The 18,953-nt window shown below is 36.6% G+C and overlaps 2 protein-coding genes and 1 long non-coding RNA gene across 3 annotated transcripts; 1 reads left to right on the forward strand and 2 right to left on the reverse strand.

The window, feature by feature from the left end:
• Window positions 456-2,500, forward strand: LOC107605861 (AAA-ATPase At2g46620; the record flags this gene model as incomplete). The annotated part of the gene is given in 2 exon segments (XM_016307790.2): window positions 456-2,341; window positions 2,345-2,500. Coding segments are annotated over 2 exon segments (1,425 nt in total), but the record flags the coding sequence as incomplete, so codon positions are not given.
• LOC110264351 lies at window positions 2,451-3,840 on the reverse strand. Its single transcript, XR_002350416.1, has 2 exons — window positions 3,669-3,840; window positions 2,451-3,220 (listed from the first exon to the last, which is right to left on the reverse strand). It is a non-coding gene; the product is annotated as an uncharacterized LOC110264351 (long non-coding RNA).
• On the reverse strand, window positions 11,459-13,525 carry LOC110265126. The gene is made up of 4 exons (XM_021107923.1): window positions 13,419-13,525; window positions 12,913-13,219; window positions 12,274-12,740; window positions 11,459-11,606 (listed from the first exon to the last, which is right to left on the reverse strand). Exons 1-4 carry the CDS (start codon window positions 13,523-13,525, stop codon window positions 11,459-11,461), a joined length of 1,029 nt encoding a protein of 342 aa, XP_020963582.1.

Below are 18,953 nucleotides of genomic sequence, written 5' to 3' on the forward strand. Positions count from 1 at the left end.
TAAATGGTACTTAAAAAATAAAATGGATTTTCAATAAAATTTTTGAGATATAGAAAAAGAAAAAATAAAGGCACATTTTGATATGGGTTTTTGATTGATATATTTAATATGAATTATTTAATAAACTTGTTTTAGATAAGCTGAAAGTGAAGAAAGAAAAAAGGTAAACCACCTTATAAGTTATAATTTGTATACACTCGTTTTCCTTAAATATAACTAATTTTGCAGACAAATTCTTAATAAATCTTAATATCCAGACCCAAATTATCTTTTCCTTTTTATTTAGAGGAAACAAAAGCTTAACTTTTAAGTTATCCTGTCCAAAAGTGTTTTTTTTATAGAAGCAAACATTAGGAAGGAAATATTTTCTTAACATGCGAAGCAACATATTATTTGCAAACTTAATAATATTAGTAATCTTACTTTAACTTAAAAATTGCAGTGAGTGATAGTACATAATAGTCTCTCTCTCTCTCTCTCTCTCTCTCTCTCTCTCAAAATATTGTTCATGGTTGCATAGTTGATTTGATTAAGACAACTTACCTTATAGCCTGTCATTTTCTGCGAAGAAGCAGCACTTCTCGAATTCATTGGTCAATAAGATATGGCAAGGAAACCAGTAGTCAATATATATTCATCACTCTTAAAAGTTAAAACAAAATAAAAGAAAAAAAAAAACGATTTTAGGAATAATTTAGAAATTTCTGCGCAGAACAAGTAGGAGTCAAAAACCTTGAAAACGGAACGCCCTAAAAGAACAACACGTTTATATATCCATTTACTTTGAAATATAAAACTTGCCGGCACGGACCTTCTTTGTGCGACGACTTCTTCAAAGTTCAAACACATTAATTCCATCATCACCATTATCAATACCAATTCCAACAATATCATTCCCTGCAACATCATCATTGATTCATTCTTCATCACACTTCACAAACCAAAATTATATTCGCCTTCAAATAAATCAATTCTCTTACCTTCTCACTTCTCAGTTCTCATCAACAACAACATGAAGCTTTGGCCATGGCCTTGGGCCACTTCCATATCTACCCTCTTCTTCATCGTTGTTTCCACCTTCCTTGTCCTTCGGTTCTTCCGCAAAACCTCTGCTCTCCAAATCCTCAATAAATGGTGGCTCTCCTTCGAGGACCGACTCCACGTCCACCAGTCCTTCAAAGTCCCACTCTACAACCACCATTTCCAGGAGAATCATCTCTACCGGAAAATCCTCACCTACCTCGATTCTCTCCCTTCGGTACAAGACTCCGATTACACTAACCTCTTCTCCGGCCACAACCCCGCAGATATCTACCTCCACCTCGACGCCAACCAGACCATTCAGGACATCTTCCTCGGCGCCAAGCTCTCTTGGACCAAGACCAATGACGCCGTCATCGGCGGCGTCGGTTCCGATTCCGCCGCTCTCGTGCTCCGAATCAAGAAGAAGGACAAGCGCAGGGTTTTCCGGCAGTACTTCCAGCACATTCTTTCCGTGGCGGAGGAAATTGAACTGAGAAGGAAGGAGATCAGGCTGTACACGAACTCCAGCGCCGGCGAGTCGTCGCGGTGGAGGTCGGTCGCGTTCACGCATCCGGCGAGCTTCGATACGGTGGCGATGGACGCCGAGCTGAAGAACAAGGTGAAATCGGATCTGGACCAGTTCCTCAAGTCAAAGCAGTACTATCACCGGTTAGGCCGCGTTTGGAAGCGGAGTTACCTCCTCTACGGTGCCTCCGGCACGGGGAAATCGAGCTTCATCGCCGCGATGGCGAAGTTCCTTTGCTACGACATCTACGACATCGACGTTTCGAAGGTAACCGACGGATCCAATTGGAAAACTCTGCTGATGCAAACGACGAGCAAATCGATGATTGTGATCGAGGACCTAGACCGGTTACTGTCTGGAAAATCAACGGCGGTGATCAGCGTTTCGAGCATACTGAACTTCATGGACGGCATCGTTTCGTGCTGTGGCGAGGAGCGCGTGATGGTGTTCACGATGAACGGCACGAAGGATGAGGTGGATCAAGCGGTGCTGAGGCCTGGTAGGATTGACGTTCACATACACTTCCCCTTATGCGATTTCTCAACGTTCAAGATTCTCGCGAGCAGTTACCTAGGGCTTAAGGAACACAAGCTTTTCACTCAGGTGGAGGAAGTTTTCCAGACCGGGGCACGGCTTAGCCCGGCCGAAGTCGGCGAGATTATGATATCGAACCGGAATTCACCGACTCGGGCCTTGAAAACGGTTATAACGGCTTTGCAGGCTCAATCAAACGGTGGTGGTGATTCGAGGATAGCAAGAGGGGGAGGGAGGTTGAGTGAGAGCGGCTCGGGTNNNCTTCTGCGGATGGGAAGTAGGAGGAAGGAGGAGAAGGAATATTCGGGGCCCATTGAGAAGGATACTCCATCAATTGAGGGTGGTCGGGTGAATTAGATCTGAATTGTTTTTTTTTTCTTCTATAGATGGGCTCAACAAAAAAATTGTAAAGTAGCTGCTTGGTACTAACAATTATATTGCATTGGTTATTTTTTTAATTTTTTTTTTCTTTTAGTTTGGGGGTTTTCAGTCATTAATTATATAATTTTTTTTTTTACGACAGGAAAAAAATTATCTGTGCATTAAAGTGCCAAAAAAAGAATTTCACAGTGTAATCTTTCTTAGTGTAAAAATACGATGTGAATATTGAGTAGCTAGTCTTAAAAAAAAAAAACAAAATGTATTTTTTTCTTTTGTCAATGAAATGCATCATGTTATTTTTTAAATTTGTTTGATTAACATTCTTTCCTGCGATAATCGGAAGAAATCTTAGGTTTGGGCTCACTTAGAATTTACCATTGTGCGCCAAAGCAATATATTTCGGGGGCAGGACAGGAATTTGATAAACCATAAACTATGCCAAAGATTATTGAAAATTATTATATGTATTGTTTTGAGATGTTACATTAATACCTTAGACATATGAAGACAACTGGGCCTGTAACAAGGGTCATACAAAGCAATGAATATCGATAGACTATGATGTTACAACTTGCACAAGCTCCAACAGGGAGAAAAATTTTCTCTCATCAGGAGAGAACTTGAAATTGCTCCAATAGGGAGAGACATAATCACAAATCACCAAATCTTTCTTCTTCTTAACCAAACCCTTTTGTAACCGAACCTTTTCATAATCGTATTCAAGTTCAGATTTCTCCTAAATCCAAGTTATTAGACCTGAAACAGAACCATAAAGACAAACTCAACACAACATTATCACTAAACCTTTTAACTACAATGGACAAAATTAGATGGCTGAAATACACCAAATATCCATTGAAGGTAGAACAATCAAATTCAAGTAAGAAGAGCACAAAGAATTCAGAATGAACTGCATCAATCTTGTAGGAGTAACTGAGAAGGAAATCAACTTCAGAACATGCAAAAATACATTAATGGGAATGTGGAGAAATTTTGAAAGAGTATTCAATTATTCATATTAGAAGTAAGCAAAAATAAAATTTTAATCAATTTCAAAATCAAAGAAAAGAGCTATAGATCCTTAAAAACGGGTCATGGAGCTTCAAAGGCCAACTGCTGAATCTTAAATTGTGTACACAAAATATGACAATTGAAGAGTTTGAGCACAATTTTATAGAATAATGAATTCAAATCCATAGATTACCTTTGGAGTTCATTAAAAAAGAAACACCAACAAATATCGGTGATATGATGGGCATCATGAAAGAGGTAGAGGATCCAATAAGAGACAACATTCTAGTTAGAAACTTTTTAAGAGATAGGGTGGCATTGAATGTGAAAGAGGCTCTCCCAACAGGTTTTTGGTTGGAAAGAAAGGACTTGTCAAACTGCTAAATTTTTTTTAAGTATGACTGACTTCAAAATAGTTACTGTCTCAACTGCAGAATACTTGTGCATGTACGAAAAGAATGTTCAGGAGAAACAACAATGGCGATCTGGGATCCTTCAAAGCCAAGATATACAATAGATTTAGGAACGAACCAAGTCAGAAATTTGAGCTACAGATATGATACAAGCAATAGGTCAGAAGAATGAATGGAACAAGAGGCAGAGGAGGAGGCACATAAGTTTCAAGAGGAAGGACGGTGCATAGTGTGTCAACAAGAGCCAGCACCTAGTTAGAAAAAAAATAATCTTAGGGAGAGACACAATCAATTAAGCGAGAAAATCATGAAGAAATAGAAGAGTAGAGAGCAGGAAAATCAGATTTTGATAGAGTAGTTGGAAGAAATCTCTAAAAATCAGGGATTGAATGAGAAGTATCTAGAAGAGTATGTTGCCGATCTAATAGAAGTAATGGAAAGGGTTACCAAGACAATTAGGAAGCGAAAGAATATAAGGGGAATGTGCCTGGATATAGGAGGCCTAAGTGAAAAAGATGACCAAACGAACAGCATGGAGGATTTATTTAGTCAGAGATATCCTATTTTGAACCTAAGGAACCATGATATAAATAAAAAATATGCCAATGAAACAAATAGCCCAACTCAAGGTCATAAACAATGGGAGGGAGGTGGTATAAGTAAGGAGCCCAGAAAATTAAATAAAATCTTAAAAAAAAAAGTTTAGGAGAAAGAACGAGGGATAGGAAGACATCTAGACAAGAGAGGGTATGAAAGAAAATGAGCTTCTAGGAAAGGATAGTAGTTACAGAATTATTAAAGGAGGATATTGGTGATGTAGTGATAAGAATGATGAAGATAGAAAGGAAGATAATGGAAAGAAAAAAGAAATTCACAAGACAAAGAACGATGGGGTATACATTGTGGAGCTGGCACATGAAGAAGAAGAAGAAGGAAGTAGAGAGGAGGAGACGATGACAAATAAACCAACATGATGGGAATTGGAATTGGTGAAAGGCATCAATAGCAAATTGAATTTTAAAAGAAAGAGAAGGGAGGAAGGAATACTCAGAATCATGGGAGAAGATGAAGGACATGAGAAAGATAAAGAAACTAGGAGCATTATAAAGAGGAGCAGTGTTGAAGGAACAAGCAAGGGAGAGGATGATGCACAAATGATGATTGTCCAAGAAGAGTTCAAGATCAGTTTTATGGCCAGGAGGTGGGTCTAATCCAACCCCACTGATAAACCCATATTTTATGATGTATTTTGTGCTCAAATTGAGTGTTTCTATCAATTCTTCACCCACTTATTCATGTAAATTGCATGATTTTACTATTCCTTCCTTATTTCATGATATATGTAAAAACATGTTTCCTATGCTTTAAAAATATTAATTTTAATTACCCCTTATTACCATTCGATACTGTGATTTGTGTGTTAAGTATTTTCAGGTCTCATAGGGCAGGAATGGCTTAAAGGACAGAAAGGAAACTTACAAAAATGGAAGAAAAATACAAAAATGGAGTTTTGAAGAAAAGGCAGTGACGCGAACGCATGGACAACGCGAACGCGTGCCTAGCGCGAAATGGCAGCGACGCGTACGCGTGGACGACGCGGACGCGTGCCTTGAGCATAACGCAATTCACGCGAACGCGTGACATACGCGAACGCGTGACATACGCCACGTACAAGAATCTGCAGAAAACGCCCCCAGCGATTTCTGGACCCTTTTTCGGCCCAAATCCAAGTCAGAAACACAGAATATAAGCCAGAGAATAAAGGAATCAAAGAACAGAACAACTTAGTGATAGAATAATAGATAATTTTAGGATTAGATGTAGTTTTAGAGAGAGAGGTTCTCTCCTCTCTCTTAGGATTATGATTTAGGATTTCTATTATGTTTAAGCTATGATCTCTTCAATCACAGGTTCAATATTCCTTTAATTTATTTTCTACTTTTATTTATTCCATTACCTTAATTGTCATTTATCTTTTCATTATTGATTTACAAACTTTCCATGTTAGATTTGAATATTCTATTTAATAATAATTGAGGTATTTCAGATTAATGATTGTTTTATTTATGATGCTTTCAATTTAATTTAGATCTATTTTCCCCTTTTGGCTTTGGTTAAGTAATTAGCAACACTTGAGTTATCAAACTCAGCTGTTGATTGAAATTGGAATTCTCTGTTGGTTAATTTGTACTCCAATAACTCTAGTCTTTCCATAGGAGTTGACTAGGACTTGAGGATCAAATTAATTAGTCCACTTAACTCTCCTTTGTTTAGCAAGGGTTAATTTAAGTGGGAGCAGAATCTAATTCTCATCACACCTGATAAGGATAACTAGGATAGGATTTCAATTTCTAATACCTTGCCAAGAGATTTTATAATTATTAGTTTATTTTTCTTGCCATTTAAATTACTTGTTCTCTATTTTAAAAACCCAAAAATACACCTTTTTTCCATAACCAATAATAAATCATTCTTCCTTGCAATTCCTTGAGAAGACGACCCGAGGTTTGAATACTTCGGTTATAAATTTTTATTGGGTTTTGTTACTTGTGACAACCAAAGTTTTTGTACGAAAGGATTCTTTGTTGGTTTAGAAACTATACTTACAATGCGATTATTTTTATAAAATTCTAAATTAGCAGGAATCTAATCGTCAAAATGGCGCCGTTGCCGGGAAATTGCAACTGTGTGCCTTATTATTGGTTATTGTAAATATTTTCTTTTACCTGTTTATTTGTTTTTATTTTTGTTTTTAATCTTTATTAGTACTGTGAGTTCTCACCCCCGTTGCTTTGAGTTTGGTTCTAATAATATTGAAAGGAATGGAAGCTTTAACAGGAACATGCATCAAGGTCAAAACAATCAGAGATGGACGGAGCCACGAGGATCTGATCAACCCTTTAGGCAACAACACCTTCCAAACTACCATGGACGACGACTATTCAACAATGCATGTCGAGACAATAGTTATGGTGGACCCTTTCGTAACAACCATCACCCACCAATTTACTACAGTCAAGAGCCATTCCGAGGTGCATACTAAGATGATAGATATGGTGGACTCCCCTGTAGTTACCGACAAGCCCCGCCATATACCTATGAACCACCTCCTCAACATAGCTATGAACCACCACACTCACAACCCCCTACTACCATTGACCTTCATATGACCTTAACCCTTATCCACTCCAATTCCAACCCAATTACTCCCAAGAACCACCACCTCCCAATGTACCATGTCCATATCCATCACCCCAAGAATCAAGGGAGCAACTCAAGGAAACATTTGAAAAATTTCATGCCACACTTCACCAATTGAATCAAGTGATAAATCGACTGCCTTCCCGACGTTCGGACACTCAAGGAACCCCCATGGCTTCAAATGGGCAATCTAATGAAGAACGCAGCATGAAGGAGATACTAGAAGCTCCAATGGATAGTAAAGAGCATGATTTTGTACTGGAACAAGTAGAGGAAGCTGAAATTGTCGAAGAAGAAGAATTGGCTGAAGACTTAGGAGATGCTGAACCTCTATGGGAATCCAGAATTGAGGAGAATTCTGTCAAGAATTTTGCAGTTAATGCTAAAGAGGATAGTGCACAACCCCCAAAGCAGGAATCTTATGAAGAGCTGGACAGAACAACTCCAGAGGCAAGTTTCCTTGACAATGATAATGAGTCAAGTCCTCATAGTAATGAACTTGCATCCGCAAGTGAATTCTTTGAGATGGAAGAATCTTCCCCAAGTGAATACGAAGATGATGCGAAGGTAGACTTTTCGCAACCTCCAACCTATGATTTGAGTGATGAGGAAGATATCGAAGACTTAGATCAAGATGTGGTTGAAATTAAAGAAGTTCGCAAGGAAGTGGAGGAATTCACAGAAGAACACAAGGGAGTAGAGCTTAAAAAACCACTGGAAACACATATCCCGAGGCCATTACCACCCAATACAAAATTCAAGTGGGTAAGATCCTTAGCCTTTATCTTTATTTTTCCACTTGAATATGGTTTGCTAGAAACAGACGGCCAGCTTAGAGCTCTTTGCAGCTTTAAGAGTAAAAGGGAAATGGTTCGTACTCAGAGCTAGTATGCAAGATTCAATAAGGTTCCACGCTTCAATTTGAAGTGCAAGGATTGGTTACGAGTTCAATTGAATGGGTCTCGGAAAATATTTGGTCATCTTGGTGAGAATACTATTTCCAAACCGCCCGCTGGAAAAATATAGATCGAGACAAAGGCGGATACAAAAGTAAAGTTTGGGATCCTGGAATTTATTCTGACATTCAACATCTCAGGAGCCTGAAAACATGTTTGAATTTGCTCAAAGGCTTTACATGCCTAGTTTGGGACTCCGGAGGCTGTTGGAATTCCAAACACTGGTGGAGATTTTTGGATGAATTCAAGCACAAGCCACCATAACAAAGGACTCCCCAAATGTCCAACTTAAGGACTTTAACTAAAAGTGCTAGGTGGGAGACAACCCACCATGGTATGATCGTTCCTTTTTCGATTTTAATTTTATTTCATTTTGTTTGTTTTTAAGTTTTATTTTATTCTATTTTTATTGAACCTGGAATTATTCATATCATCCACATTAGCATTGCATATTGCATACTGCATAATTGCACACAAAAAAATCCTTTTAGTTAAATAAGTAAATAAGGGGACAAAATTACCCCAATAATAAGTTTAATGATCAATGCATATGGAAGTAAAATAAAAAACAAATTTGGTACATGAGTATGTGACACAAAAGTGGGAAAATTGGGAAGACCATGATAGTTTTGAATTTTTATAAAGTATGTATATGTTAGGTGAGATCTTAGACTAATTAAGGATTCAACTTATAGCTCACTTAACCTTATATATATATCCTTACCTTTACCTTGGCCCCATTATAACCTTAAAAAAGACCTCATGATGTTTGTATGTACACATTGTATATTTGTTGATTGGTTAGATGAAGAACAAAGTTTTAGAAAGCAGGAATGGAAAAGAATAGAGTGATTAACCCCAAACACTGAGTGACTAGAGAGTAAACACAAAATCCAGTGAAGGGTTCAATAGCTCATCACCATATATCTCTGCTTAATTGTTTAATTACTTGCAAGTTTGTGAAATATTTTAACCCAACTCAATAGTGAAGGTGCTTTAACATGATATAGGCTTGGGTATATGATTCCTTGAATTTATGAATCAAATTAACTACACGAAAGCTCTCTATATATATATATATAGGTGGAAAATAGTTAGAATTGCATGTTCATTTAGGTAGCTTTTATTTAGAATAGATTGCATTGCATGAGATTCCACCATTCTAACTTTACCCTTTCTCTTGAATTTAGCATGAGGACATGCTATTGTTTAAGTGTGGAGAGGTTGATAAACCCATATTTTATGATGTATTTTGTGCTCAAATTGAGTGTTTCTATCAATTCTTCACCCACTTATTCATGCAAATTGTATGGTTTTACTATTCCTTATTTCATGATATATGTAAAAAAATGTTTTCTATGCTTTAAAAATATTAATTTTAATTACCCCTTATTACCATTCGATGCCGTGATTTGTGTGTTAAGTATTTTCAGGTCTCATAGGACAGGAATGGCTTAAAGGACAGAAAGAAAACATACAAAAATGGAAGGAAAACACAAAAATGGAGTTTTAAAGAAAAGGCAGCGACGCGAACGCATGGACAACGCGAAATGGCAGCGACGCGGACGCGTAGATGACGCGGACGCGTGCCTTGAGCAGAACGCAATTGACACGAATGCATGACTGACGCGTACGCGTGACAAGAAAAACTCCCAGACCATGCGAACGCGTGACCCACGCGAACGCGTGACAGACGCCACATACAAGAATCTGCAGAAAATGCCCCCAGCGATTTCTGGACCCTTTTTCGGCCCAAATCCAAGTCAGAAACATAGAATATAAGCCAGAGAATGAAGGAATCAAAGAACAAAACAACTTAGTGATAGAATAATAGATAATTTTAGGATTAGATGTAGTTTTAGAGAGAGAAGTTCTCTCTTCTCTCTTAGGATTAGGATTTAGGATTTCTATTATGTTTAAGTTATGATCTCTTCAATCACAGGTTCAATATTCCTTTAATTTATTTTCTACTTTTATTTATTCTATTACCTTAATTGTCATTTATCTTTTCATTATTGATTTACAAACTTTTCATGTTAGATTTGAATATTCTATTTAATAATAATTGAGGTATTTCAGATTAATGATTGTTTTATTTATGATGCTTTCAATTCAATTTAGATCTATTTTCCCCTTTTGGCTTTGGTTAAGTAATTAGCAACACTTGAGTTATCAAACTCAGCTGTTGATTGAAATTGGAATTCTCTGCTGGTTAATTTGTACTCCAATAACTCTAGTCTTTCCATAGGAGTTGACTAGGACTTGAGGATCAAATTAATTAGTCCACTTGACTCTCCTTTGTTTAGCAAGGGTTAATTTAAGTGGGAGCAGAATCCAATTCTCATCACACCTGATAAGGATAACTAGGATAGGATTTCAATTTCTAATACCTTGCCAAGAGATTTTATAATTATTAATTTATTTTTCTTGCCATTTAAATTACTTGTTCTCTATTTCAAAAACCCAAAATACACCTTTTTTCCATAACCAATAATAAATCATACTTCCCTGCAATTTCTTGAGAAGACAACCCGAGGTTTGAATACTTCGGTTATAAATTTTTATTGGATTTTGTTACTTGTGACAACCAAAATTTTTGTACAAAAGGATTCTCTGTTGGTTTAGAAACTATACTTACAACGCGATTATTTTTATAAAATTCTAAATTAGCAGGAATTTAATCGTCACCCACCCAGAGACATAAGTCTCCTTAGTTGGAACTATCATGGGGTAGCGGCACCCGCGACAGAATTGGAATGATTGGAATTATATAAGAAATTAAAACTAGTCGTCATGTTCCTCATAGAAACTAGAGTTAAGGAATGTAAAATTAAAAGACTTAGAAGGATATTACGTTTTGAAGACTCTTTCTACATACGAGCCCGGGTTATCCGGAGGTCTTGCTCTAGTTTGAAATAAAAGTTTGAAAGTTGATATTACTCTTGTAGTCATAGATATATTAGTGCGCATATTAAAGATAATATAGGAAATATTTGGGACTACTTTTTTTATGGGGATCAAATTTTTAGGAAAAAAAAAACAACAATGGCAGAACTCACAACTAATAACACGGGATTAACAGGTCCTAAGCTTTCCATTTGAGATTTTAATGATATTCTAAACTAAGATGAGAAGATCGGTCTGTACCCGAAGCCAAGGGAGCAAATGCAGGAATTTAAAATGTTTGTGGATAGTAATAATCTCATGGATATGGAGCTAAAAGGTAACAAATATACTTGGTTTAGTAATCCAAGAAATAGTTTTGTTGCCAGGGAGAGAATAGATAGAGCCATAACAAATTGGGAATGGTGGAGGATATATCAACACACATCAATGGAAGCTTTCCCAGCTATAAGTTGTGACCACATTCCAATTTTACTCAAGTTTGGACAAAAAAAGATGCAATAGTTTTTTTAAATATGAGACTTTTTAGAAAGATCATCAGGAGTCCTCACCTCCGAGAATTGCCAACGACAATGGAACAAAACTTGCAAATCTTCGTCGCTGCTTATAACGAACGAATCGTACTTCACATCATCCCGCAAAACGAAAATCAGAATTCTGTAGAATAACTTCTCCACCCGTTTCACGCCTTACAGCTCCAGTTTTCAGATTATAGTATTCTCAAACTCGGTGAAACTCATTGAAGGTTTGAGAAAAACACTAAACGAATCCTTATCAGTAAACTTAATTCCGGAACACTTTTTTTCTTAATTGATCCTCTATAGTGCACCAAAACTAAAAAACGAATTAAGCTCGTTTGATTTACTAGGAACCCTCACCATGCATGCATAAATCGAATGAGTATGATTCGATTTGCATGAAAAGCTACTAAATCGAATATGGCTATTTCGTTTTACTATCAACGAACCTAAATCGAGTATGCCTGCATCGATTTACATAGAAATAACCTTTAGGAACATGCACGTAATGTTTTTTCGTTTGGGTGATTTGCGTAAATTTGGGTTGGCATTGGTTTATTTAGGTTTTTTACCCTATATATATATATAGGCATTCAAACTTAACAATTTCAATATCAAAATACATAGTAATTAACATAATACTACAATTATAATAGGTACTATAGAACACACATTCAAATCCTTCACAAGTATGCATCTAGTTCAACATAAAATACACAATCACACAATCAAAGCTTCATATAACACAACCGAAAAAAAATAACAAAGCAACAATTAAATGTTCTAATAAACTAAAAGTATAAAACTGAAATCCTTCAATATCTTCATCTTTCATGGCATCAACATTATCATCTTCACCATCTTTATTAGAAACATTATTTCTTTCAATTTCAGGTTCAACACGGCTAACAGAATCATCATCATTCACATGTTTATGTTCTTCCTCTATTAAATTTTGTTGTGGATCCCCAATGAACTCATTCTCACCTCCCTCACCCATGTTGAATTCATTACTATTCATACTTGGAATAATAAATTCATTACTATTTAGATCATCATTAGTATTGTCATTCGTTGGCAGGTGAGAATGCTTAATACTTTCAGCAATATTCTCATTAACATCTTTAGTTATCCACTCATCATCAGAATGCACTGTTCCAAATTCAAGTTTCAAAATTTTTCTAATTTGCTTGCCCTTTAATTTCAAATTATACATCACATAAACTAAGTCATTCATTTTTTTATGCAACCGATGTCTTCTCTTTGTATGAACCTAAAAACATATAATACCAATAGTTAATAAATACACAAAAATCAAAATTAAAATAAATGAAGAATAGTTCTAGGAATCACCATTTCGAATGTACTCCAATTACACTCACAATCAGATGAACTACAAGTTAAGCTTAGAATTCAAATAGCAAACTTCTTTAATTCTAGACAACTATCTCCATAAAGTCCCACCACTCAGCAGGTAGCATGATCTTTCTACTACTCTTTGCAGTTTCATTGCCAAAGAGGTCTCTAGCATAATGAAAGTCAGAAAGTTGTAGACCAATCTTTTTCTTTTCTTCCTGGTTTGGAACCAAATTTTTCAAACAAGTATATAGACCAATCTTAATGTCAACATCATCAACCATGAAATTAGGTTCATAGCGATAATGAGGATTAAGATAATATGTAGCAGCATGCAATGACCTATGCAGTTGGCTTTCCCACCTCGCATCAATAATTTTCCATATAGGTTCATAACTAAAAAAAAACAATGCAAATGAATAAGAATAAAAAAATCAAATAAATAACTGAATATAATAAGAAAACATGGTAACATGATACATTGATAATCAAATATTAAGAAAGTTAATTAGTCAAGATTACCTTTTTTTTAACACAACCAAAGTTAGTCTTGATTGTTTCTTTGGCTTTTCTCATGCCTTCAAATATGAAATACATGGCTGGTTTTTCATCTGAATCTATCAAGCGAAGGACTGTAATGAAAGGAGCAGCAGCCTTGAGGCATATGACAATATTCTTCCACAGCCTACTATCCAAGGCCATGTTTTGGATTTTTATTCCTTCTGACGTTGATGCAACCTTAGTTGTCTTCCAAGCATTAGAAATAAACATAGTCATCAATGGTCCTTTATTATCATGAAGACAAGTGAGAGTCAAATAGACAGTGAAAAATCTTGTGGCACCTAGCCGAAGCAAGTCCTTTCCCTTTGTAAAATTTTTCAACATGCTAATGAGCATAATCCTGTAGTAGATAGAAGTGGTGATTTTTCTTCCTTTTTTTATGGTTGCTTCATGCACCTTTAACTTTTCAAAATCTTTTAATATCAAATCAATGCAGTGTAGAGCACATGGTGTCCAATACAAACTTTTTCTAGTCTCTATTAATTTTTCTCCAGCAGTTTTATAATTAGCAGCATTGTTTGTAATAATTTGGACCACATTCTCTTCGCCAACAAATTTTATAGCATCTTATAGTATTTTGAGAACTTTATCCGTTGTTTTTAATATGTCAGAAGTGTCCAATGAATAAAGAAAAAATGTTCCTTTGGGGCTGTTCACCAAGAAGTTACAAATACTATGCCTTTTTTTATCTGTCCATCCATCTGACATGATTGAACAACAAGTTCTCTTCCACTCTTCCTTAAACTCTATAAGTATTTCATCAACATTGGTCACTACTTTCTTTGATTGAGTTTATCTTAACTCATGGTAAAAAGGGAGTTTGTAGCCAATTCCATATCTTCCAATCATCTCACAAAATTTTAAAAACTCGGGATTCTTAATAACACTGAAAGAAATAGCACTTGTATAGAAAAATATAGCACATTGTTGATCACATTGTTCTTTTAAATCCTTCTTCATCATTTGATTTATTGTTGATTGAACTTGAGCCCCTTTTCCTTTTGTGACAAAGTTGCGCATATCTTTTCCCTTTTGTTGAGAATTGTCCTTTTTCTTTTCTTTTTCTATTTGCTCAGGATAATCCTTATCATCACCAAATCTTCTCTAATGATGCTTCTTTAGCCTCCATACAGACTTTCAACATCACAGCCTTAACTTCTTCAGGTACTGAAGCACAAGGCTCTGAATCCTCTTTAGTATCGGCAAGATGATGCTTGAACCTATAAATTCTTCCGTTTATAGTCTTTGAGTAATAATTACACTTTACTTTTTTTACCATTGCCTTGAACATCAATCTCATGTTTCCATCCTATATCACTTCTATTTCTGGTTGCATTTTTTCTCCTAGAAATAGTAGGTCTAGGAATACTAGGAACTGAAGACCTCTTCCTGAACCAACATTCTCAAACATTTTGTGTTTTTATCCCTAAATCAACAAATGAACAAACTAATAATTAATTTAGCAAAGTTATCCACTTATCCTTATCCATCTCTGAATAATGATTAGAAATTATGAAATATGAATTAACAAAGTTGATAAATTCAGATTTCAGAGTTTCAGACATTCAAATTCAATAACAACTAACTAACACTCGCAAGTAACAACGACAAATTACAAAATGCAACAATTCAGAACAAACTAAACTTACACTAACAAGTAACAACTACAAAATACAGCAATTCAGTAACTAATTTTTTTTAAACATACCTGAATGGCTGAATGGAGTAGGCTCAGCTGACATTGAGGAACCAGGCATTGTTGTGCTGTGTAGACAGACAAGTGACGGGCTGACAGCACGAATGGCGGAAGTGCAACGACCGACAGAGGACACGACGAACGACAGCAGCATGGCAGACAGAAGAGGCTCCACGAATCCACGTGCTTTGATGCAGAACATGGTCAACAGAGAGAAGAATTAGAGAGTGAGAGCAAGAGAACGGTGGAAAGGGAGACAGTGATGAGCTATCTGGGGAACGACGAATGGCAAACGATAGTGAGGGACGGAAGGCAGCGAGGGACGGATGACGAAACGTGAAGAAGGCTTTAAGAAGAGAGTGAGTGCGAGCAAAGTGAGGGGTTTAGCTGTTTAGGGTTACGTTGCTACCTTTCTTTTTTTTGGCCCAAAACAGTGCTATTTTGGCTAAAAAAGCCAACCAAATCCAACTCTCTGACTCGCTCATAAACTCGCGAGTTTGGCTGAGTTTATGTGCGTCTACCCGAGTCTATCCAAAAATGAGTTTGTGTCCAAGTTAACTCGATTTCACTACCTAAACTCGTAAACTCGTACGAGTTTACGAGTTAACCCACGAGTTTGACAACAATGGGGGAGACTAAAGTCGTTTTAATTCCAAAGATAAGGCAACTGGAAAGCTTAAATTAGTTAAGACCTATTAGCTATTTTAATTTTTTCTACAAAATTATTTCAAAGATTTTGGTGAATAGGCTTAAGAGCATGTTGGACAAAATAATGTTCCCTATTCAAAGTGCCTTTATGCAAGAGAGATACACTCAAGACAATATTCTCATTGTGTAGGAGGCTTTCCCTAGCTTGACAAGAAAGGGAAAGGGAACTCTAATTGCTTAGCAATCAAACTTAATATGAATAAATCATATGATAAGCTTGAATAGAATTTTATTGAGAAAGTTTTGGTAGCATTTGGGCTTCATAGCAAGTGGGTCAGGATGTGCATGGAATGTGTTATGAGTACAACTTACAGATTCAAAATTAATGATGACTTATCAAATGAGATCAATCAACATAGAGGGTTAAGACAAGGTAATTTGCTCTCTCCCTATCTTTTCATTCTAGCATCAGAGGTCTTCTCTATTCTTATCAGAGGTTTTCTCTCCCCAATAGACCTTTTGTTTGCAAATGACTGCATTATCTTTAACAAGAAAACAAGGAGAAAATTTATCAAATTATTCTTATTTTGAATAAATACACTAAGGCTTTAGGATAGAGGAGCAACTTAGACAAATCAGGGATCACCTTTAGTCAATAAATGCCTATTCAACCCAGGATGGAAACAGAGGACATCATGGGTATAGCGGCTTAGGATGACCCGAGAAATATTTGGGGCTTCCAACTCAATGGGGAAGGTCAAAGAATAAAGTTTTAGCGTGGATTGAGAAAAAATGTTAGAGCTAAAATGGATGGATGGATGGAGAAACTGTTAAATCAAGCAAGAAAGAAAGTTTTAATCAAGTCGGTCATTCAAGCTATCCCAACTTATGCAATGAATGTGATGTTGTTCCCAAAGAATTTTTGTGGAAGATTAAGTGCTAAAATTGAAAAGTTTTGAGAGGCATCAGGGGACAAAGATAGAGGCATACATTGAAAAAGTTAGAGTATAACTAGTAAAGGTAAGGTTGATGGAGGGCTTGACTTCAGGGATTTTCAATGTCAAAACATTGCGCATCTTGCTAAACAAGCTTGGAGGATTATAGAGAATCTAGAAGCATTATGGGTGAGAATAAGAGCATAAGAGAGGCATCTTGGACTTAGAAGAGCATTTTAATCGAAAGGAATTTCTTAAAGAGACAAGGCAGATGGAGCATTGGGGAAGGTTCTAAGATCAAAATTTGAGAAGATAAGTGGATATTAGGGCTAGACAGAATTCAATGTAGAAGGAATCCTAATATTCACTTAGTGAGAGATCTTTTAAGAGAGGGTGTATGGTTGAATGAACATAAAATTAGTGAGATATTCCCAAATGAGATAAAGAAAAAGATTTTGCAAACTCTAATCAACCGAACTAATAGAGGAGACGAACTTATATGGCCTTATAGATGGGTTACCATGCGGTGAAAAAAGAGCAATCAGATTAAGAGGGGAATGTTCCGTTAACTAGTACAGATTTTAGAGACTTATGTAAAGATATATGGAATCTCTAGATCCCATAAAAAATTAAATTTTTTCTATAGAAAGCAATACATAATATCATTCATGTCAATTACAATTTATGCAAAAAAAAAAAGGAACTGCTAACGATCCTAAATGTCAAATTTGCATGGAAGAAGTGGAAACGATTTAGCATGTTCTGTTGCTCTGTTCATGGACAAAAACAGTATAGTTCGGCAGACAAACTCATTGTTTTCCAACCCTAGAATCAATAATAAGATTTGGTGCATGGCTAATGGAGATGTTCTAAAAAATAAAAACACAAGGAAGAGAGGATAACAAAATCAAGATGGTCAGGATTGGATTCATCAGTTGGGAGATATGAAAAGCTAGAAATAATACAATTTTCAACAAGCAGAAATCAATCCACAAGTAACAATTATAAAAGTAAACATGATGGAATCAAAATTCAAAGCAGCTAACAGAACAAGAGAAACAACTCAAGCAAATACAATAGTACAATCAAGGAGAAGGGACAAGAAGGTTAACTAGAGACTACCTTCAGAAGATTGGGTCAAAGTAAATGTTGTTGCAGCATACCAAAACCAAACAGGGGAGGGTGCCTTATCAGTAGCAATCAGAGATTGGACAGGAAAAATCATCACCAGAACAACAGGGAAGATCAAGGTCTCGTCTAGTCTAGCAGCAGAGGCATATGCAGTTAGGGAAGCACTAATTTTGGCAAGAAATCTTCAAATAGAGCAAGTAATGATTGAATCTGATAGTCTCATCTTAGTCGAAGTTGTGAAATCGAAGGCTAGGATTGGGGATATAGAACCAATTCTTATAGATATACAATGGTTAGCTTCGGAAAACCCAAGAATTGGTTTCACGTTGATTCCAAGGGAAGAAATTTTCTAGCGCATCAAATAGCAAAAAAGTGTGTGACGGGTGAACTAACAGAAGATTGGACATGGAATTTGCAAGAAAATTTATAACAAATAGCATCCTCAGAAGCTCAGGGCTTGAATAAATGTAACCGCAGGGGGTCCAACCGAGGGCCAAGGAATATGGGAAAAAACAGAGAATCTGGTTATCGGAGATGGGAGGACAATGGACCGGACCAGAAGACTTGACAAAGGAGCTACGTCAGAAGGTGATGGAGAATCATTTCTTGGCGACACTGAGAGGGCAACTCGGGGTTTTGGCGTCAACCAGTTTGGAAAGGCAGGTGGATTCCAAAATCAGAGGAAGACCACAGGTGGTGCAATGTCCAGTGGCATAGAGAGAGGGAACAAAATGCTACATTTCGACTGGAGGGCGATAAGCGCAAACCTTCATGGAAACTCGACGGTAAAATTACTTCAACAGGGGAAACAATGGAAGAAAAATAGAATATGCAGTGGGTATCACAGCAACCATTTCAGAAGAGCTGATGGTGATCGATACCAATTGGCGAAGACTTCTTCAATGTCGGTGATTTTGGGCTTCAAGCGTCATAGGCGATGCAAGCGATGATAGTAAGGTAGGCGAGTACAGGAATGCAGACGTGGGTGAAGTTGCGACCAAGGATAATGACGCAGGTGAAGGTAACAATGTGGACGACTGCGGCATGGAAAGCGGAGACAGTGACAGAAGTGTTTTTCGAAGGAGATGAAAATCGCACCTCAGTGCATTTCTGAAAGGAGTTTTAGAAGTTAGGTCGGATTGGGATATGGAGCTTCGTT

This window comes from Arachis ipaensis, chromosome B07, assembly GCF_000816755.2.
Source record: "Arachis ipaensis cultivar K30076 chromosome B07, Araip1.1, whole genome shotgun sequence".
Taxonomy (NCBI): Eukaryota; Viridiplantae; Streptophyta; class Magnoliopsida; order Fabales; family Fabaceae; genus Arachis; species Arachis ipaensis.